A 22,831-nucleotide genomic window follows, 5' to 3' on the forward strand; every position below is an offset into this window, starting at 1 on the left:
ACGACTCCCCTAGCAATCCATATGTTATCTAGCGACATCTCATATAGCTCAGGGTATGCACTATTGAACCACAGTGGGGTACAGGTATCATGTCCCTCCCAGTCATACAAAGTGTGCGCATAGCGCCAGATAAGCAAGGCTTGACACAACAGGGGAGGCAAGCCAGACGTTGAGAGACCAGAAAGGAGAAGCTGAAGAGGAGAGAGAGAGAAAGCAGGAGAACACTCCGTCCGCTCAGCCAGAAACCCCCTCATCGTATCCCCCAGAGAGTCCCCGGTCCATTCACTCAGATAGGCCAGCTGAGCGGCCACATAGTATAGTCTGAGATCTGGGAGACTTGCCCCGCCGGACATCTGAGATCTGCATAACGTTCTGATAGAGACCCGCGCTGGCCTGCCACCCCATATAAATGAGGATAAAACTCCCTCAATAACAGTAAAGATCTTCTTGGGAAGGTAGACCGGGGAGTTCTGTAGAGCATAGAGAAACTTTGGCTGCATCGCCATTTTGAATAAATTAACCCTACCCAGGACCGACAGCGGTAATTTTTTCCAGCTATGTGCCTTCTCTTTAAATGTCGCTAGTATGGGGTCAATATTTTGGGCCATATAGCTACGCGCCATAGGAGTGATCCAAATGCCTAGATATTTGAACCGCAATGTCCATTGCAAAGGATACGCCCCCCGTGTGTTTTCGGGGAGAAGGCCAGAAATAGGAAAAATGTGGGATTTGTCCCAGTTAATTAGCAGACCGGAAAAGATATCAAAATTCTCCACTACCTGTAATGCTGTTTGTAGAGAGTCATCAGAGTCCTGCAGAAAAAGTAGCATGTCATCCGCGTATAGCGCCACCACATCCACATGACCCCCAATCTCAACTCCCCTGACCCCGCCATCACCGCGCAGCAGGGCGGCCAACGGCTCCACGGCCATCGCAAACAGTGCAGGAGATAGGGGGCATCCCTGTCGAGTGCCCCTCTCCAGTGCAAAAAGCTCAGACGTGAAACCATTGGCCGCCACACGAGCCACAGGCAAGGAATACAGTAATTGGATAAAGCCAATAAATCGAGGGCCAAAGGCAAATTTCTCCAGCACCCCCCACAGGTACCTCCATTCTACAGAGTCGAACGCTTTGGCCGCATCAAGGGACACCACCACCGCGTCCGACCCCCCCATATCACTTCTCTGGAGATGACAGAACAATCTACGTAAATTTTGGGCCGTGGACTTACCCGGCATAAAGCCAGTCTGGTCTGAATGAATTATCGTTGTAATTACCAAATTTAATCGAGATGCCAAGATTTTTGCCAGTATTTTTACATCAGTATTGAGGAGGGAAATGGGTCGATAGGACTCGGGGAGCAGGGGGTCTTTCCCTGGTTTCAGCAGGACAATTATATTAGCCTCGGCCATAGAGCGCGGGAGAGCCCCACCCTCTAAGAGTAGTTCAAACAGTTGTAAGAGATAGGGGGCAAAAAAAGTAATGTATTTTTTATAGACCTCACCCGGAAGTCCATCAGATCCCGGTGCCTTAGACGCCGGGAGAGACAGGATCGCGGCCTCCACCTCCTCCACCATGATAGGCGCATCCAAAGCCCCAGAGTCCTCCCGGGACAAGCATGGCAAGGTCAACTGAGCCAAAAACTCCCCCAGCTGATCATCAGAGTAACTGGCTCGGGAGGCATACAGCGAGGAATAATAACTACGGAAAGTCTCCGCCACCTTTGCTCCAGATTAACACATTTGGCCAGCAGAGTTCTTCACACACTGAATTACTGTTCTAGGGGAATCAGACCGGGCCAAAAAGGCCAAATAGCTGCCATTCATCTCAGCCCGAAAATACTGCTCATGTCCCGCAAAAAGGAGTCTACGCCTGGACTTCTCAAATAAACAATCCGACCACTCACTCTGCGCGTTCTTCCACAACAACTCATCAGACCGCAAATGGGTAACAAGATATTGAGATTCCAACTGCTGGCACAAAGATTCCAACCGCATCTCCTCCCTCTTACTGAACGCTTTAACTTCAGAGATCCGCTTTATAAAGGAGCCCCGCAAAAATGCCTTAAAGGCATCATGCTTCATCGTCAGAACATTGTATAGTGAATTATCTTCTTGGAACCCTTCCCAGGCGGCTATCAGATCCGCACCCTCCCCCAACAGAGTCAACCAAAAGGGGTTAAGCTTCCACATTCTTGCTCCCCGCTCCCAACCTATATTAACTGTGACTAAAACAGGAGAATGATCCGATATGCCCCTAGGGAGATAGTCCACCGCCAGCACGTCCGGGGACAAATCAGGGGAAACCAACACCAAATCAATACGAGTAAAAGCATGATGGGTAGCGGACTGACAGGAGAACTGAGTGGCCGCGGGATTACGACATCTCCATATATCCACCAGCCCCAGCTCCCCCACCAGTCTCGCGAACGAGGTAGGGGACGCCAGGGGAGGGGAAGATGCAACTGACTCCCTCCACCTGTCTATGCCACCATCCATGACATTGTTAAAATCTCCTAGGCATATCACAGGGGTAGCAGGGGACCGGGCCAGGAAACGGGCAGCGTGCCGGAGGACCTCATTATTATATGGCGGAGGGACATATACTGCTAATATATGAAACAGTCGGCTGTTAATATGGGCTCGTAGGAAGACGTATCTGCCATATTGGTCAGTTTCACATTCATCCAGATTTAATTGTACGGACTTTCTAATCATTACAGAAACGCCTCTGGCATTGTTAGAGAAGGTGGAATGATACACGTGACTGACCCAGGGCTTTCTAAGCGCCAACACTCTACCTCCATGCAAATGTGTTTCAGAAAGACAAATTATGTCTGCCTGATATTTTTTAACCTGAGTCAGGACTAACGATCTTTTGATTTTTTCATTCAATCCCCGAACGTTCCAGCTGAGCAGACGGAGCCCCTCAGAAACAGTAGACATAGAAATCATAGCGGAGAGGGATAACAGGATAGGTTAAAGAGACATATAGCAGAGCCTGGCATCGCAACATAGCAACGTTGAGCAAACAGTACATAGGGACAGGAACAACCAGTCCCCCTACGTTCCAGGAGGCAAAAGAGCACAGAGCAACATAATACAGAAAACACGCGTCATTGCAAAATACGCACAGAACTAAAAAATGATGGCTTAGAAAAAAATAAACTAACCCCCCCCGCACCCACCCTGTATCACCTCGCAAACTTAAGGCATACCTGGATCCCATAACTCCCATTAAGTAACCAAACTAAGGGATAAGGGCCTAACCAAAGAACCTAAGGAAAAGCCCTTACACTATTTTCAGTAAGAGCTCTCCACAATTCGTAGAGAAAAAAAAGAAAGGGTATTTCCCCAACCCTGAGAAGAGAAAAAGAAAAAGAAAAAACTATACCAACATAGCCGGGCACATGCCCCAGTATAAAGCAGCAATTAGCAGTAAAGTAATGTGGGACTGACCGTTATCGCCTCATCATAACGATACATAGCTAGCGATATCGTAAATTTTTCCCCACACCCGTACACCCCACATTGCATATATTCACATTTTGCATTTATATTCACAGGAATATGTATTTGGACAAATGGGTGCATAGGAAAAGCCGAAAGCAGCCTCAGAGCAACAACACAGTATTAAGGAGGACGTGGCTGACGCTCCAGCCATGCACCGGCATCCTGGGGAGATGTGAAAAAATGTGTGGTGTTGTTAAGCACCACCCGCAACCTGGCTGGAAACATCATAGCATATTGTATATTTCGGTCTCTGAGCTGGCGCTTGACTTGAATAAATTGAGATCGGCTCTTTTGCACCTCCAGGGCAAAATCAGGAAATACGGAAATATTATGTCCATCTTGTTGGATAGGGCCCTTTGTTCGGGCCAGTCGGAGCACAGTGTCTCGATCCTTGAAATGCAGGAGGCGTGCAATAAATGTTCTAGCCGGGGCCCCCGGTGGCGGCGGTCTAGGCGGGAGCCTGTGTGCCCTCTCTACCGCAAATTGAGAGGTAAACGCCTCCTTGCCAAACAGATCAATAAGCCATCCTTCAAGAAATGACTCCGGGGAGTTGCCCTCTGCCTTCTCGGGCAACCCAACAATTCGGATGTTGTTGCGCCGCAATCTCCCTTCAATATCTGACATTTTAGCCTGCATAGACGTCACTTGGGTAGACAAGTCCGCCACTCTCAGTTGCAAGGGCGGAGCAGCATCCTCCAAAGCCGATATCCGATGTTCAGTTTCACCCACACGCTCTCGGATCTTCTGCATATCCTGCCTTAGCAGAGAAACATCCATTTGTACTTGCCCAATCCGGTCCGTAACTCTCTGTTCGGATGCAGAGATAGCCTGCAATATTTGCTGGGTAGATTGTACCTGCTCATCTTGGTCGGAGGTGTCCACCTCGGCCTCAGGCGAGGGCGGGCCGGTTTCACCCCGTTTTGCCGATGTAGATGCCTGCTGTGGTCTGGCATATCTCTCCAGTTTCGCAGCAGCGTTAGCCGCACTCTGTCCTCCCTTCACCATGGTGCCCCTGGACGGGGGTACAGATCCACAGGAGTATTACAGCAGATTTAGCACACGGGTTAGGGCTGCCCGGGCCGGGCAGATGCAGCACCCCAAATAAACAGAGCAAGTGTGTGGGATCACTGCAGATAGTCAGGAGGCAGGTGTACGTGGTATAAATTGCAGCTGAGTAAAAGCTGAGTCAGGGTCACCCAGGCCGTCACCTCAGCAGAACAGGCAGTTGATGTATGGCAGCCGGATTCAGTGAAGTATATACAGTCCATCCAAGAGAAAATATAAAGGACACTGGCTTTGTGAGGCCTTATGGAAGTATTAAGCCCAGGAGGGAGACAGGATGGCAGCCCCAGTCATCGCTCCGCACAGCTAGGGGAGAAGGAGCTGCAGGGCTAAAGATGGCGGCTTTTTTCGCCCAGGCTCGGTCTCCAGCGTCTCTGCAGCGGGGTCTCAGGCATGTACCCCCGCCGAACAGCAGATAATAGGGTCCCCTCCTCTGCAGCTCTCAGCCGTAGGACCGGCTCACAGGCACCGCTGGGCGCGCGGACACGCGCCGCTCCCGGAGCTCCAGCGGCAGCCGGCGGGGAGGCAGGGAGCCGGGGACCGCACTGGAAGGTCCACCACCAGTGGCAAATGCAGGATTTGCATGGGGGGGTTTCCAGAACTGGGTGGAGCCAATCACGGGGGTGGGGACTGAGGTGACCCAGTATATGCTGGGTCCGTAAAACTAGTGTGTCTGCGTGTGTGTGTATGTGTGTGTGTGTGTGTGTGTGTGTGTGTGTGTGTATATATATATATATATACACATATATCTACACACACACACACATATATATATATATATATATATATATACATACACACACATACATATACACGGGTGGTCTTCAGTATGCTGGCGGTCAGGCTCCCGGCGACCAGCATACCGGCGCCGGGATCCTGACCGCCGGCATACCGACACTTATTCTCCCTCGTGGGGGTCCACGACCCCCCTGGAGGGAGAATAGAATAGTGTGGCGCGCGTAGCGTGGCGAGCGCAGCGAGCCCGCAAGGGGCTCATTTGCGCTCGCCACACTGTTGATAAGCCGGCGGCCGGCCTCCCGGCGCCGGTATGCTGGTCGCCGGGAGGCCGGCCGCCGGGAGATCGTAGTGAACCCATATACACATATACATAGCATATTAAACATGCATACATATATATATATATATATATATACACACATACAGTACACATATATATACACATGTATATATATATATCATATGTGTGTGTGTGTTTATATGTATGTATGTATGTATATACATGTGTATATATGTAGGCACATGGATATATATGTACTATAATTAAAATAAAGTAAACTTTTATTGCACTTGCAAGTGCCACCAGGAAGACAGCAGGCTGCAGAGGACGATAGACAGTCATTCATAATACTCATGCAGCTAAAAAAAAAAAATATTTTTTTTTTTTAGAGGAGGGGGGTTTCTGGGTACTCGGAAACCCCCCCTGGGTGCGCCACTGACCACAGCTCAACCGTGCCGCGCAACGGGTCAGCAGGGGTAGCAGTCAAGGCAGCACACACTCAGGGGCCAGCTGGCAGGGAGCAGGATCCACGGGTTGGGGGAAACGGATGATTTTTCAGGATTTTTTGTGGAGAGCTAAGGCTGCACGCAGCTACTCCATACCGATCCAAGCCACGCCCCCCGATTCCTCACCCCTTTTAGTGTGTACATCCTCATCCTCACAGACTATTAATTCGTCCCCACTGGAATCCACCATCACAGGTCCCTGTGTACTTCCTGGCGGCAATTGCTGGTAAAGGTCTTCCTGGAGGAATTTATAATTCATTTTGATGAAAATCATCTTCTCCACATTTTGTGGAAGTAACCTCCTACGCCGATCGTTGACAATGTTACCGGCTGCACTAAACACTCTTTCGGAGTACACACTGGAGGGGGGGCAACTCAGGTAAAATAAAGCCAGTTTGTGCGAGGGCTTCCAAATTGCCTCTTTTTCCTGCCAGTATACATACGTACTGTCTGACATGCCTACATGGATGCTGTCACTGATATAATCCTCCACCATTCATTCAAAGGTGACAGCATCATATGCAGTGACAGTAGATATGTCAGTAATTGTTGGCAGCTCCTTCAATCCGGATTAGATGTCAACACTTGCTCCTGACTGCCCTGCATCACCGCCAGCGGGTGAGTTGACAATTTTCTCACCAGCAGGTCTTTGAACCTCTGCAGACTTGTGTCTGCCGGAAAGTGAGATACAACATAGGCTTTAAACTTAGGATCGAGCATGGTGGCCAAAATGTAGTGCTCTGATTTCAACAGATTGACCACCCTTGAATCCTGGAAAAGCGAATGAAGGGCTCCATCCACAAGTCCCACATACTTTGCGGAATCGCTCCATCTTAGCTCCTCCTTCAATTTCTCCAGCAGCTTCTGCAAAAGCCTGATAAGGGGAATGACCAGACTCAAGCTGGCAGTGTCTGAACTGACTTAATGTGTGGCAAGTTCGAAGGGTTGGAGAACCTTGCACAACACAGAAATCATTCTCCACTGTGCTTGAGTCAGGTGCATTCCCCCTCCTTTGCCAATATTATAGGTGGATGTATAAGCTTGAATGGTCTTTTGCTGCTCCTCCATCCTCTGACATATATACTGTACAGTTTTGAATTCCACCTTGTTACCACCTCTTGATTCAGGTGATGGCAGGGCAGGTTCAGGAGTGTTTGCTGGTGATCCAGTCTTTGGCACGCAGTCGCTGAATGTTGAAAGTGGCCTGCAATTTTTTGGGCCACCGACAGCATCTCCTGCACGCCCATAATTTTTTAAAAAACTCTGCACCACCAAATTAATTGCATGTGCAAAACATGGGATGTGCTGGAATTTGCCAAGATGTAATGCACGCACAATATTGGTGGCATTGTTATATATCACAAATACCCAGGAGAGTCTACAGTAAGTGGGGTAAGCCATTGTGCGAGAGGATGTCAGTGGTGTGGCTCTTATGGAAACTGATGATCCACAGCGTAGCCTGCCTAGGAACAAGTTGGTGTTTGTGAGATGCTGCTGCTGATGCCACTGCTGTTGTTGCTGTGGAAGGCAATACATCTACCCAGTGGGCTGTTACAGTCATGTAGTCCTTAGTTTGTCCTGCTCCACTTGTCCACATGTCCGTGGTTAAGTGGACAGTGGGTACAATCGCATTTTTCAGGACACTGAGGACACTTTTCTTAATGTTCCTGTACAGTCCGGGAATCGCTTGCCTAGTGAAGTGGAATCTAGATGGGATTTGGTACTGGGGACACAGTACGTCCATCAACTGTCTAAATCCTACTGTACTAATTGTGGATATCGGACGCACGTCTAACACCAGCATAGTTGTTATGGCCTCAGTTATCTGCTTTGCGACAGGGTGACTGCTGTCATATTTCATCTTCCTTGCAAAGGACTGTTGGACAGTCAATTGCTTAGTTGAAGTAGTAAAAGTGGTCTTCCGGCTTCCTCTCTGGGATGACGATCGACTCCCAGCAGCAGCAGCAGCAGTAGGAGTACCACTCAAGGATCCTCCGTAGGAATACCGGATAGGAGAGGACTCGTCAGTCATGCCAGTGACATGGCCTGCAGGACTATTTACGTTCCTGACTGAGGACGAAATTGACATTGAGGGAGTTGGTGGTGTGGATTGCAGGAGCTTGGGTACAACAGGAAGAAGGGATTTAGGTGTCAGTGGACTGCTTACGCTCTTACCCAAAGTTTCTGAACTTGACAATGACTTCTGATGAATGCGCTGCAGGTGACGTATAAGGGAGGAAGTTCCTAGGTGGTTAACGTCCTTTCCCCTACTTATTATAGAGTGACAAAGGTAACACACGGCTTGACACCTGTTGTCCGGATTTGTGGAGAAATAATTCCACACTAAAGAGGTGGGTTTTTTTTGTATTTTGCCCAGGCATGACAATGGGCTTTTTCATTCCATGGCCAACAACTGTCTCCACTGGTGCCTTATTCAAACAAACCACATCACCATCAGAATCCTCATCGTCAACTTCCTCCTCAGCGCCAGCTTCACCAATATTCTCCTCATCCTGGTGTACTTCTACAGTGACATCCTCAAACTCAATATCAGCAACTGGACTGGCGGTGTTCATCCCAGCACTTGCAGGGGACGTGCAAATGGTGGGAAGAGCCTCCTCTTTCCATACAGTCTTGAGAAGGTCAGGCCTAGACATCGCAACTGCGGACACACTTGGACTTGCCTTGGGGATTTGTGATATCTTTGAACGCACACTTGTTTTTTCCTGTGCTTTAACAAGCTTAACTTTTTTAATTTTTCGAGAGGGATGAGGGCTTCCATCCTCATGAGAAGCTGAGCCACAGGTCATGAACATATGCCAATGCCTTGGCCTTTCCACTTCGTGTTGTGAATGGCATATTGCCAATTTTACATTTCTCATCAGATAATTTTTTTTTTCTGATTATTAATTTTTGTTTCTTCTTCTTTACATGCCCTCTATGACATTGGGCATCGGCCTTAGCAGACGACGTTGATGGAATTGAATCGTCAATGTCATGACTGGTGGCAGCAGCAGCTTCAGCACTAGCACCTGGAAGTGGTTCCTGATCTTCCACTATTTTTTCCTCCAAATTTTTGTTCTCCATTTTATAGAACAGCACCCCTCTATTACTACAGCACACAGAACAGTGCCCCTTTATTTGAACAGCACCCCTGTATATTTACAGCATACAAGACCAGTGTACCTTTATTTTAACAACAGCGCCCCTGTATTTTTAGAGCATACAGGGCAAGTGTACTTATATTTTAACAACAGCACCCCTTAATTTTTACAACATACAGGGGAACAGTGTACTTTTATTTTAACAACAGCATCCCTGAATTTTTACAGCATTCAAGACAGGGATAGTGTACATTTATTTTCACTGCACCCCTGCATTTTTACAGCATACAAGACAGGGGCAATGTACATTTATTTTAACAACAGCACCCCTGCATTTTTACAGCAAATAAGACAGGGCCAGTGTACTTTTATTTTGAAAACAGCACCCCTGAATTTTTACAGTGTACAGCAGTGATCTTCAACCTTTTTTTACTCGCGGCACACCGAACAGTATTTTAAAATTGCCAAGGCACACCATCAGTTCCCCACAGAAAAAAACAAAAAACACACATTGGCCCTCATAGTAAAAAATATCCACACATACAGTGGCCTACACAGGAACAACAATCACATTGCTCCCCACATAAATCTTATTGCTCCCTACAAAAATCCTATTGCTCCCCACATGAATTATTCGCATTGTTCACTCCATAAATCCATAAATCCTTATTCTACCCACATAAATCCTATTGTTCCCCACAGGAGAAAAAAATAACATATATTAGCCCTTACCGGTCAGCTGTCCTTCTCTCTGTCCCTCAGTGGTGGGGTTGTTCATAGTGGAGTGTTGTGAATACTGAGCAGCGGGCGGTCGGGCAGGTGTGGATGTTGGTAGGCAAGGAAAGCTGTGTATGCAGGCAGGAACTGGAAGATGTGTATGCAGGCGGGTGGGCTGGCTGGGTGGTGAGACGCGGCGGCTGTGACCTATGATATCACACCGCCGCATCATCAAGGCATACGTCACAGCCGGAGCACGACTGATCCTCTAAGAAGAGCATGGGCCAACAGTTCACTCTGAAGTTGCAGGAAGCTGCTCTGGCTCCGCGGCACACCTTGCAACTGGTCGCGGCACACTAGTGTGCCACGGCATACTGGTTGAAAAAGCCTGGTGTATAGGGTCAGTGTACTTTTATTTTAACAAGAACACCCCTGTAATTTTACAGCATACAGGGCCAGTGTACTTTTATTTTAACAGCACCCCTGAATTTTTACAGCATACAGGGTCAGTGTACTTTTATTTTAACAACAGCGCCCCTGAATTTTTACAGCATAAAAGCCCAGTGTACTTTTATTTTAACAAGAGCACCCCTGAATTTTTACAGCATACAAGACAGGGCCAGCACCCTTTTATTTTCACAGCATACAGGAGGATAGTGCCCCAGCCTCCAGTACAACACAGTGACAGCCAGGACAGCCACACCCATGTAGAGCTGCAGCACCCTAACAGCACATGAAACACCAGTGACAGCCAGGACAGCACCCCTAACAGCACAGGGACACCACAGTGACAGGAACAGCACCCCTACAGAGCACACACTGACCCCACCCGACGCCACCACCCATAGAGACAGGGATCTGTCTCCCTCACTCTCCAAGTATGGAGTGAAAATGGTGGTGACACGTGGCTGTTTATATGGAATCCAAAATCCGCGAGAATCCAACGGAAAGTCCTGAGCCGGACTCGGATTCTGGCAAGGAACGTGAAGTTCGAGGGGGGAGGGATTTGGTTCTCTTAGAACCAAACCCACTCATCTCTACATATATCCCAATTCAACTTCAGAGAACAAATGTCGGGCTGTGTTACTCCAAATACCCACAGAATGAGCCAATATTATTTAGAAAGCTCAGTAATAATCTGTTGTGTAAGCTAAATAAATCTTTTGGGTCTGATTGTGTGCGTACAATGTATCACCAATATTTGAGAGTCTAGGTTTGTTAGATAAGAGTAGTAGAGACCAGCCACTTCTGCTTTTGCTCATCTGTTAGCCATTAAATGAGCAATGAGAGAGTGATGTCGCTAAATTTTTTGGTGTGGAAGGAAGTAAAGTAATGCACTTCTGCTTTCCAAGGTAAGTATGGTAGATCTTCCGCTTCATATATCTACAGCACTTGGTATTCCTAGGTGGTCTCCCTTACTGGTATTGACCAATCCTGACACTGCTTGGCTTCCAAGATCAGATGAGATCAGGCATATCCAGTGTGGTATGGCTGTAGGTCATTGGTATGTATCCCTACTTGTCACCTCTGCTTACCCATTATTGGATGAGAGAGTGTACAAGGAGTACACAATCATATTACCATACAATATATTAATAGAAGCGTGCCCCAGATAGTCTAATAGTCTGCTTGCTCTTGGTAAACCCTTTGGAATACAGTTTTTCAGAACTATTATCTGGGACCACCACCAACCAAGTGCTATTTCAGAAAACCTTTTAGTTTAAGAAAATAGCCATATGTTGTTTTTTCACCATTACCTTTGAAATTGAAGGAGATAATTTACTAGTATTAATCCGATCCAGTTCAGATTCTAAACCCAAAAACCAATACTGGTTGTTAAACAGGTAGGTCATAACTTAACTTATTAGCTATTTTTTTTTAAATCTCATAAATTGACAATTTTTGTTATTATTGAATTAGATTACGAACATTTATTTAAAAAATATCCTCCACAATTTTATATTGTTTTTTATATTTTTTTTTAGAAACATCAGTTTAAACATCAATTGGCCAATACTGTATATCAATCCACTGATGAGCTGAAATCATGACTGTCAGGGAAATATCAGAATTTCTCCTGTGAGCTGACCTCAGAGTTGTGTATTGTCAAAAGTATAAATTACATGTGGCTGGGGACCCTGACATGACTTAGCTCTGATTTGTAACAAGTTGTAAAAGGGGATTGCATTACTACAAAAGCATGTGTTCAAAGCAGATACTGTATTGCCAAGCTCTGGACATTGAGGTCTGATAAGCCTAAATAGTTTGTTATGTCAACAGGGGGGCTCTATACACAGACCAGGGAAGTGTGACAAATGTCCCTGCCTGAAAGGAATGTCCAGAAATCCTATTTCCTGGCTAGCATCATAAGCCTCTGGAGCTTCAATACACACCTTTAGGAAGATGTGACACACTGATCACAGGCCTTCTATAGATATAACAAGGAGAGTGATCTTCTACTGCTGGATATGAATGGGCCCAGCAGAGTAAGGGTTAACCTTTCCAAGAGGTGGGGGCTTATGTGCTGAGGGGCCTTGGGGCCTATAACTACTTGAATCAGTGATAGATTCTTGTTCATTCTGATGGAAGTGGCTGACAATGCCTGAATGGATGTATACTTTCTTGTGAAGCTTCCTCACACAGGACTTAGGCCCTCATTCCGAGTTGTTCACTCGCTAGCTGCTTTTATCAGCATTGCACACGCTAGGCCGCCGCCCTCTGGGAGTGTATCTTAGCTAAGCAAAAGTGCGAACGAAAAATTTGCAAAACTGCTACTAAATAATTCTTAGCAGTTTCTGAGTAGCTCCAGACCTACTCACAGATTGCGATCAGCTCAGTCCGTTTGGTTCCTGGTTTGACGTCACATACACGCCCTGCGTTCGGCCAGCCACTCCCCCGTTTCTCCAGCCACTCCCGCGTTTTTTTTCCTGACATGCCTGCGTTTTTTTGCAAATGCCGAGAAAATGCTGAGTTGCTGCCCAGAAACGCCCCTTTCCTCTCAATTATTTACCGAACACCAGTGCGACTGAAAAGCGCTGCAGAAGCCACAGCAAATCTGCTAAGTTTTTAGTTAAATAACTAAGCGCATGCGCCCTGCGAGCTTTGCGCATGCGCAGTTTGCAACAAATCGCAGCATAGCGAAAATCGGACACGAGCGAACAGCTCGGAATGACCCCCTTAATGCACTACATAAGAGTAAGTAGGTTCTGATTTTCTTTATTCCCTTTTTGTTTAATAAGACTGTTAGTAACCTGTACATCTTTTCTAAAATTCCTTATATTCTTTGTAATCTTTTTACCCTTGTAAACCCGAAGATATTTCTGAATTATAATAAAAATATAATTCTAGTTCTGACTGCTGTGTGGGAGTAATTCCACTTCACCAGAGTCAGAACTCTTACAAGAGACAATAGTTAGAAACGATATACCATGAACGCAGTCTCTGTTCCCATATCCCTGTTTTCTTTCTTTCTATTATTTTATTCTGGTGAAAGTGAGATCCAAGATGACGGAGTCTAAGCATCTGATGAAGGATGATGGCAATCCTGTGCGTGGGAATAGTGCATCGGCCTGGGCTGCTGAGACAGTAGGAGATGTATTGCGTACTGGACTGTTATGTACTGCGGGAAGTAATTGTGCCATGCTGATATCTGATGTGGACTCCGTTATCGATGTGAGGCCTGTGCATATGGCCTTGGATAAATATTTGCCGACTGCTATCAAGTATGGAAAAGATACAGAGCATTGTGATGGCTGCAAACCTGTGCGTGGGAATGATGCATCGGATTGGGCTGCTGAGGCAGTAGGAGATGTATTACACGTACTGGACTGTTATGTATGGTGGGATGTGACAGTGCGATGCTGGATTCTGATGTGGACTCTGTTATCAATTAGAGGCCTGCTGTGGCTGCCTCAAATTTTATCTTGTCCCCCAATTCCTGGAAACTGTTGGAGCTGCATGCTGGGCAGGGAGAAAGTATTCCAGTGCACAAGAGGAGAGAGATGGAGCTTGCCAGTGCTGCACACCTGGTGCAGAGGGAGAGTTCTATGGCAGAAAGGAGTTCTGCAAACCGACAAGCTGAGAGAGAATGCAAGCTACAAATGGCTCCGGACAAGAAAGCGATTGCTCGAGACACAATGAGACCAGGGAGATCACCGTTAAACCTTGCATGAAACAAGTCCCTAGTATAACTGACTATGGGAATTTAGACAGTACTGCAAATACCCAGTGGAGGTCGGTGAAGGTCCTGACCTGGATAAGTATTTACAGAGTGCGCTTATATATATATGAAGAGATATACAGACATGGCAACCCCTATGTAGCTAATGCAACAGTTCTGGAACGTGAGGAAAGGCAGGCTGACCGCCTGTACCAGCTGGAGCTGGCCAGACTCAAAAGTCAGTCCGCAGGCAGAGACTCTCCTGTTAGCAAGCACTGGTCAGAAGATTCTCCTGTGTTGCAACTGGATGGAGGCAGCCAAGCTAATGCCCGCTGCATTTTGTGGAAACAGCTGGCTTTTAACAGAACAACAGATACCAGACTTTTGTCTGACAACTCTGCCAGCCCCAAGGAGACTGCAGAACATGAGTCGGACAGGGAGGCAGCAGAGCGGCAATCCAATACATCGCCAGAGAACCAAAGTTGGGACCATGACTCAAACTCAGATGAACTAGTTACCATGATGAGCATGGAGCAATTAACTAAATAGTGTCAGCTGCCAGGCCTTGCGTGCAGTGAGGTTACCCTGTTCTGGCAAGATCAGTGTCACCGCATGGAAGCGACAAACCTTACTGCAGCTTCTTTCTGCAGCTGAAGAAGCAAAAGCTAAGCCTGCCAAGGTACCCAAGAAGGAAAATGTACCCCCACAAGCTACAGTCAGTGTGAACTATGCTATTGAGATATTGTCCCCCCACGGCGCAGCTTACCCTGCTAGGAGCAACTGAGGGTGCAAGCAGCATACTTTCACAAGACATGAGGGGTTTGCGGCTAGAGGAGGCTGATGTTAAAAAGGACAGAATTATTAAGGAGACTTTGTCCAGGAGAGAGGAGGGAGTGTCTGCAGATATTCGCACAGATGGGTTTGTATATACTGACCGTGGACATGTGATCTCCCACTATGTTCCTGAAACTGTTAGTCCTGCTATTTCTGTGTATATTGAACTTTGAGACTCTACTCTGGACATATGTGATACTGCTGGATCTTGCACAGAAGTGACTCTGGGTAAAAACGTAGTGCCCCATGAACATTTTGCATTTACTACTGTGACAGAGACTTGTGATAGTACCAGTGATATGAAATGTGTTGCTGCAGGAACTAACTCTTCTTTTCCTCAGGTGACACCTGCTGATTGGCATCTGGTTACAAATGTATGTGATTTTCAGGGTGATGAAAACCTGTGTGTTCTGGAAAATAACTCTTTGTCATTACACAGGGCCAAATCTATTCTGTCAGAAAGTGCATGCCCTGATGTAGAGTTGTGTGGGGTGCAGTTAGCAGATTATGTTCCACCTGTATCAGTAGTTGGGTTGAATGCTGTATGCAACAATATGTCCCATGCCACCCCGATTAATGGGATAGGATGTAACTCTGTCTATCCACAGGCATCTTACCATGAGGTAGGGATAGGGGACCCTGTTCCCATATGTGTGTTACCCAACTTGCCCAAGAGTGAGGTACTTGAAACTGGATTGGGGCGAACGCACTATACCTTCATGAATGATGGTGATGTCATTACTGATGCAACGATATGTGATAACCCTATTTATAGTAAATAATCAATGGTCAGAGATTGGTGGGAGCACCATGTGCATCAATGATGGCGACCAGCAGGAGCCAGGTAAAAGGTGGATCGTTATGTCCACTCAGCGTGAAGTTTCTGTGGGGAAACATGCTCCTGATAATAATACTGTGTTGAGAACTGGTATCATTAACAGTTCTGAAAATGTTTGTAGTATCAGAAATGATGAGCTGACAGGATTCCCTGCAGGTCAAGATGGTGACTCCCAGCAAATAAACCCCCCTCCTCCCGCTTTCCTCCTTGAAGTCTCAGACCCTGTTCTGAGGGAGGAAGGGCTGCCTCCTGCTTGTTCCCTCATGCTGATCAATTTATAAGAGATGAGGAATTACAAGCAGGACAACCAGCTGACCCTAAATTAGCATCTGTAAGGACGCAGCTCAGTCAGACAGGCTGGGGAGATAAATCAGGAAGAATTAATCTTAGAAAGGGACATTCAGGTGATGATCTCAATGTCCTAGGTATACCCCAAATGATGTGCAGTGAAACTTGTCAAGAGCGTCCTGTAGAGCAAGGCGCCCCCACTCAGGGCCCATGTGGGTAAGGGGCAAGCCACCACATCAGGAAATGACACAGGGTGAGATTGTGGGGGAAAAGAACATAGTCACCTGTCCCACAGTGACTATTAATCATGAGAGTACTCCCGTTGGTAATGTATTCAATCATTTACAGTTAAAGATGCCAGAGGATCATGTAAACAAAAGTGTGTCAAAATGTGTCTGATGCAAGTCAGGCCCCGGCCACCCCCCTCTGCCCTGGCATTGAGCAGCTAGCAGAGGGTGGCATCCATCAAAGTGAACTTAATAGAATCTCTGGAGATGAGGGAAACCTCATGAAATGGTGCCTGATGCTGCAGCATTACAATTTTGCTATCCAGCACAGGGAAGGTGTAGAGCAGTGATTTTCAACCTTTTTTTACTTGCGACACACCGAACAACATTTTAAAATTGCCAAGGCACACCATCAGTTCCCCACAGAAAAAAAACAAAACACACACATTGGCCTACACAGAAAAAACAATCACATTGCTCCCCACATAAATCCTATTGCTCCCCACAGGAGAAATAACATAACAGATATTAGCCCCTTCCTGTCAGCTGTCCTCCTCCCTGTCCCTCAGTGGTGGTGGTTGTTCACAGTAGAGTGCTGCGAATACTGAGCAGAGGGCGGATGGGCAGGTGTAGATGTGGGTGGGCAAGGAAAGCTGTGGATGCAGGCAGGAACTGGAAGATGTGTATGCAGGTGGGTAGGCTGGCTGAGTGGTGAGACGCGGCGGCCGTGACCTATGATATCACACGACACGTCACCAGGGAGCACGACTGATCCTGTAAGAAGAGCCTGGGACAACAGTTCACTCTGAAGGTGCAGGAAGCTGATCTGGCTCCACGGCACACCTTGCAACTGGTCGCGGCACACTAGTGTGCCACGGCACACTGGTTGAAAAAGCCTGGTGTAGAGCATGGCAAGGCTGATAGCCTATCCTGGCAATATGCAGGTAGAGAATGGCACCCAAATGAGGCAGTGACGTGGGTCATCCCCATTGTGCACCCTTTTTAATGGGGGAGATGTCAGGGAAATATAATTCCTCCTGTGAGCTGACCTCAGAGTTGTGACTTGTTAAAAGTATAAATTATATGTAGCTGGGGACCCTGACATGACATACAATAGCTCTGTTCTGTAACAAGTTATAAAAGGGGATTGTATTATTACATCAAAAGCATGTGTTCAAAGCAGATATTGCCAATCTGTGGACATTGAGGTCTGATAAGCCCAATTAGTTTGTTATGTCAACAGGGGGGGGCTCTAGATATCACGCTTGGCCTGAGTTGGGGGACTGATGACTGAAAATGGACTGAGGGAGCAGCTGTCAGCAAAGGAAGGAAACCAGATGGCTGAATGTAATTCCTACTCATGGATTTAGGTCCGAAGATGCAGGAGGGAAGGCAATAAGGACAATGAACGAGAACAATACACTGAGAAAGGTTAATTCAGTTTACTGAGACTTCAATCATATGCAACGACTAGGAGATTAGTCTGAGTGAATACTGAAAGAGAAAATGTTCGTGACTTGTAAACGATGCTGAAGAGTCCTGAATGAAGAAGGCTTATGTTTTGTAAACGATGCTGAAGAACACTGAATGAAGAGATGACTTATTTTTTGTAAACGATGCTGAAAAACACTGAATGACGAGAAGACTTGTGATTTGTAAACGATGCTGAAGAACATGGAATTAAGAGATGACTTGTGATTTGTAAACAATTCTGAAAAACACTGAATGAAGGAAGACTTGTGATTGTAAACGATGCTGAAGAACACGGAATGAAGAGATGACTGTGATTTGTAAACAATGTTGAAGATAGGATTGCTGTGAGCACCATCAGCAAACGGAGACCCTCTACCAGACAGAAGATCCAGCGGTTAAACTGCGTGAGCAAGTGGACTGGTAGCAAAGGACTGCAATAACAGTACTAACCACCTGGCAGCCACAACAGAACCAGGTTACCAGAGGTTAACCTGGGAGCACAGAGCTTGAGCACCTTACAGCAAGTAACTTGAAGCACTGGCACCATGACTAAGCATCAACCCCTTTTTATAAAGGAAGACAGCACTGGATTGGCTGGATGCGAACTGGGATACCTATTGGCTTGGCTTGGTCTCCAACATGGCGGCTCCCTGCACAGAGGACACATGTGGAACCGGCACACAGCCACTACCTCAGGCCTCAGCCTCTCAGACCTTGCACTCCAGCAACAGGACACTTGGAAACAGACACTTCTGGCTGCCATGCTCCGCTCCCCAGGACCCGGACTCCAGCCTCCAGATGCCCAGCTGCCACAGCTCCTATCCACCGCAGCCACACCAGCCACCTAACAGGAAGGCCGCAGGGACCAGAACCGGAGGTAAGACTCCGGGTGCTGACACTATACACAGACCAGGGAAGTGTGACAAATGTCTCTGCCTGAAAGGAATATCCAGAAATCCTATTTCCTGACTAGCGTCATAAACCTCTGGAGCTTCAATACATACCTTTAGGAAGATGTGACACACAGATCACTGGCCTTCTATAGATATTACAAGGAGAGTGATCTTCCACTGCTGGATATGAATGGGCCCAGCAGAGTAAGGGTTAACCTTTCCAAGAGGTGGGGCTGATGTGCTGAGGGGCCTATAACTTAACTACGTGAATTACTGATTGATTCTTGTTCATTCTGATGGTAGTTGCTGCCAATACCTGATTGGATGTCTATTTTCTTGTGAAGCTTCCTCACACAGGACTAAGGGGGTCATTCCGAGTTGATCATTTGCTAGCAGTTTTTAGCAGCCATGCAAATGCATAGTCACCGCCCACAGGGTAGTGTATTTTTGCTTTGCAAGTGTGCGAACACCTGTGCAGCCACGCTCTGCAAAAACATTTTGTGCAGTTTCTGATTTTCTTTATTCCCTTTTTGTTTATTGAGACTGTTAGTAACCTGTATATTCTAAAATTCCTTATATTCTTTGTAATCTTTTACCCTTGTAAACCTGAATATATTTCTTAATTATAATAAAAATATAATTTTAGCTCTGACTGCTGTGTTCTTGAACCAAAGTCAAACAAACTCCATGTTACCTTTTTTTCATGAGATATTGAGATTTGTGTTTACAGGTAAAGCTAAAGACACCTGCAATGTCCGTAAAAGTCTTTTCTAGTGGCAGCGTTGATTCACAAGGCACAGCACTGTCGCAACTTTCCGATTGGTGTATCCGGAGAGTGGGGCGGCCGGGGTCCGTGACAATGACCATCACAACTTTACAATTTCCTGAAAACTATTTTCCAGTAGCTGCCCAGTGGGCTTTCTCACACTGGTCGCATCATATCAGGGAATGCCGATACGGGTGTTGCATCTGATGCAACCATGCCAGGCTAGTGTTTAACACAGTGTAATGAAGCAAAAAATTAGAATCAGGTGCCACTGATTTTATGCTTAATCTTACTGTGTTAAAAGTTTGTTTTGTATTTGTTCTGTTTATTAGTTGTCCATTCTAGATTTGAATAAATGTTAATGACTGCACCCTTTAAAAAAAAAAGTCAGAGATCGGCTGGCAACCTGCACGTCTGGCAAACTTGGACGCTATTACATCCGGCCCTATATAAGAGGCAGCCGCTGAGTGCTGTATATACCACTATTTTCAATTAGTTGCACAAGCCCCAATGATCTATTTTATTGAGGCCTTATGCAATAGTCTGCAAGAGGCAATTCTGCCAAGTCTGCACATATTTTTAAACCAGCAATAATTTACAATGCAAAACAAGGTTAGTTGTTGTGGGTTTATTATAACTCGTTGCAGCATCAATATAGCATAGGAGAATTGCCAATGATATGATGTTTTGTCTTCTTCCTAAGCTCAGTGAGTGGTCAGACCACAGGGTCCAGAAGCATTGGCTTGTATATCTCTTACCTGGGGAGTAATAGTCATACACTGTGACAGACGCGGGCTGGATACGTCCAACTCTAAAGTGCTGATTGAGATTGAACTTTATACACCCCTCCTCTTTATGGGAAACCTGAGTGAGTATAGAATGCAATGCAAGTAAATGACTGATGCATAGACCTAAGACACAAGTGACATGGTGCCTAATTCATACCTGGTCGCTGCAGCGGCAGCGCATGCAGAATGAAGCCCAGTGAAGTGTGCGCATGCACAGCGGCTGCACTGTGCGTGCGCACACAGTGGGATGTGACGGCATCTTACTTGTGCAATCTCCTCTGACTGATTGACAGGCAGAGGTTGTCCCGGGGAGTGTCGGCTGCATTTTCAGGGCAAGGTCTGGACAATGCAGACGGGCCTGGACCGTTTGAGGGGCGGGCCGCATCGGCTGAGTGATGTCACATGCAGCCGCTGTGGCCAAAAACATGGCGGGTAGCTGTCTGTCTCTGGGGGCGCGGCAGGACCCGTCACGCAGAGCTGTCTTGCCCGGTGCTGGGCGTCCCCACCCGCATGCCTAATATTTTGATCATCGGTGTTTGTTTTTTCGCACATCTATATTCAGGTCTGAATTAGGCCCATAGTCATATACTGGGTACTGTAGGTTAAAATAACATCATACATTTAGCATCTTAAAACCCATCTGAACTTAGTCAGTATAATAGTAAAGTTCATCTTCTGGCATTTCATAGAACGCATGTAAAAACTCAAAAAATGAAATAAATGAATATTGTCATAATTTTATCAACATTTGCCAATTAAAGGCGTTCTATCTCTTGTCTATTCCCGCGATTCCATGTATCTTTAGTTGTATGATATTCCTGATACACTTTCATACAATAACTATCTCTCAATAACGTCACATTAGGGTTGTGTTCCATCTGTGTAGCAGTATGGAAGGTTAGAGAACAACAGCCAAGAACAGCTGAAGGATAAAGCGAGCAGCATTTTGGTTCATGAAAGTAATTCCCACCTTGTCCAGGTATATGATCAGTGTGCCTCTATCAAAATCTTTGTTGACCTCGTAGTTGGAGATGTATCTGTCTACTCTGGTTTCAAGCTGTAATTAAAGGGAATAGTGATTTCAAATAGCATATGTTATAGTGCATATGGAAAGTATTCACAACGCTTCACTTTTTTCACATTTTGTTATGTTACAGACTTATTATAAAATGGAATAAATTATTTTTTTCCCTCAAAATTCTACACACAATACCACATAATGACAATGTGGAAAAAGTTTTTTTTTAGATTTTTGCAAATTTATTAAAAGTAAAAAAACTGAGAAATCACATGTACATTAGTATTCACAGCCTTTGTTCAATACTTTGTTGATGCACCTTTGACAGCAACTACAGCCTCAAGTTTTATTTAATATGATTCCACAAGCTTGGCACACCGATCTTTGGGCAGTTTTGCCCATTACTCTTTGCAGCACCTCTCAAGCTCCCTCAAGCTAGATGGGAAGTGTCGGTGCACAGCCATTTTCAGATCTCTCCAGAGATGTTCAATCAGATTCAAGTCTGGGCTCTGGCTGGGCCAGTCAAGGACATTCACAGAGTTGTCCTGAAGCCACTCCTTTGATATCTTGGCTGTGTGCTTAGGGTCGTTGTCCTGCTGAAAGATGAACCGTTGCCCCAGTCTGAGGTCATGAGCCCTCTGGAGCAGGTTTTCATCCAGGATGTCTCTGTACATTGCTGCATTCATCTTTCCCTCTATCCTGACTAGTCTCCTAGTTCCTGCCACTGAAAAATATCCCCGCAGCATAATGCTGCCACCACCATGCTTCACTGTAGGGATTGTGCATGGTTTCCTCCAAACATGACACCTGGCATTCACGCCAAAGAGTCTCATCAGACCAGAGAATTTTGTTTCTCATGGTCTGAGAGTCCTTCGGGTGCAGTTTGGCAAACTCGAGGTGGGCTGCCATGTGCTTTTTACTAAGGAGTGGCTTCCATCTGGCCACTCTACCATACAGGCCTGATTGGTGGATTGCTGCAGAGATGGTTGTCCTTCTGGAACGTTCTCCTCTCTCCACAAAGGAATGCTGTATCTCTGACAGAGTGACCATCGGGTTCTTGGTCACCTCCCTGACTAAGGCCCCTCTCCCCTGATCGCTCAGTTTAGACTGCTGGCCAGCTCTAGGAAGAGTCCTGGTGGTTCCGAACTTCTTCCATTTAAGGATGATGGAGGCCACTGTACTCATTGAGACCTTCAAAGCAGCAGATATTTTTCTGTACCCTTCCCCAGATTTGTGCCTCGGGACAATCCTGTCTCGGAGGTCTACAGACAATTCCTTTGACTTCATGCTTGGTTTGTGCTCAGATATGCACTGTCAAGTGTGGGACATTATATAGACAGGTGTGTGCCTTTCCAAATCATGTCCAAGTGAATTTACCACAGGTGGATTTCAAGGAATATCTTAAGGTGTATTAGTGGAAACAGGATGCACCTGAGCGCAATTTTGAGCTTCATGCCAAAGGCTGTGAATACTTACGTACATGTGATTTCTTAGTTTGTTTGCTTTTTTGATAAATTTAGCAAAAATCTCAAAAAAACTTTTTTCACGTTGTCATTATGGGGTATTGTGTATAGCGTTTGAGGGAAAAAATGAATTAATTCCATTTTGGAATAAGGCTGTAACATAAC

General features: G+C 46.2%; 1 protein-coding gene and 1 pseudogene across 1 annotated transcript in view; both read right to left on the minus strand.

Annotated features, from left to right (window-relative positions):
• LOC134936128 (complement C3-like) overlaps positions 1-22,831 on the minus strand; it is a 613,812-nt gene that overhangs the window by 20,820 nt on the left and 570,161 nt on the right. The window contains exons 35-36 of the mRNA XM_063931045.1: positions 21,156-21,242; positions 20,156-20,261 (exon numbers count right to left, since the gene is read on the minus strand). Of these exons, the coding sequence (XP_063787115.1) occupies positions 20,156-20,261; positions 21,156-21,242 (193 nt within the window). The remainder of the gene's footprint in view (positions 1-20,155; positions 20,262-21,155; positions 21,243-22,831) is intronic.
• LOC134937563 (5S ribosomal RNA) lies at positions 11,300-11,418 on the minus strand (annotated as a pseudogene).

The sequence above is a fragment of the Pseudophryne corroboree genome, chromosome 6 (genome assembly GCF_028390025.1).
Source record: "Pseudophryne corroboree isolate aPseCor3 chromosome 6, aPseCor3.hap2, whole genome shotgun sequence".
Taxonomy (NCBI): domain Eukaryota; kingdom Metazoa; phylum Chordata; class Amphibia; order Anura; family Myobatrachidae; genus Pseudophryne; species Pseudophryne corroboree.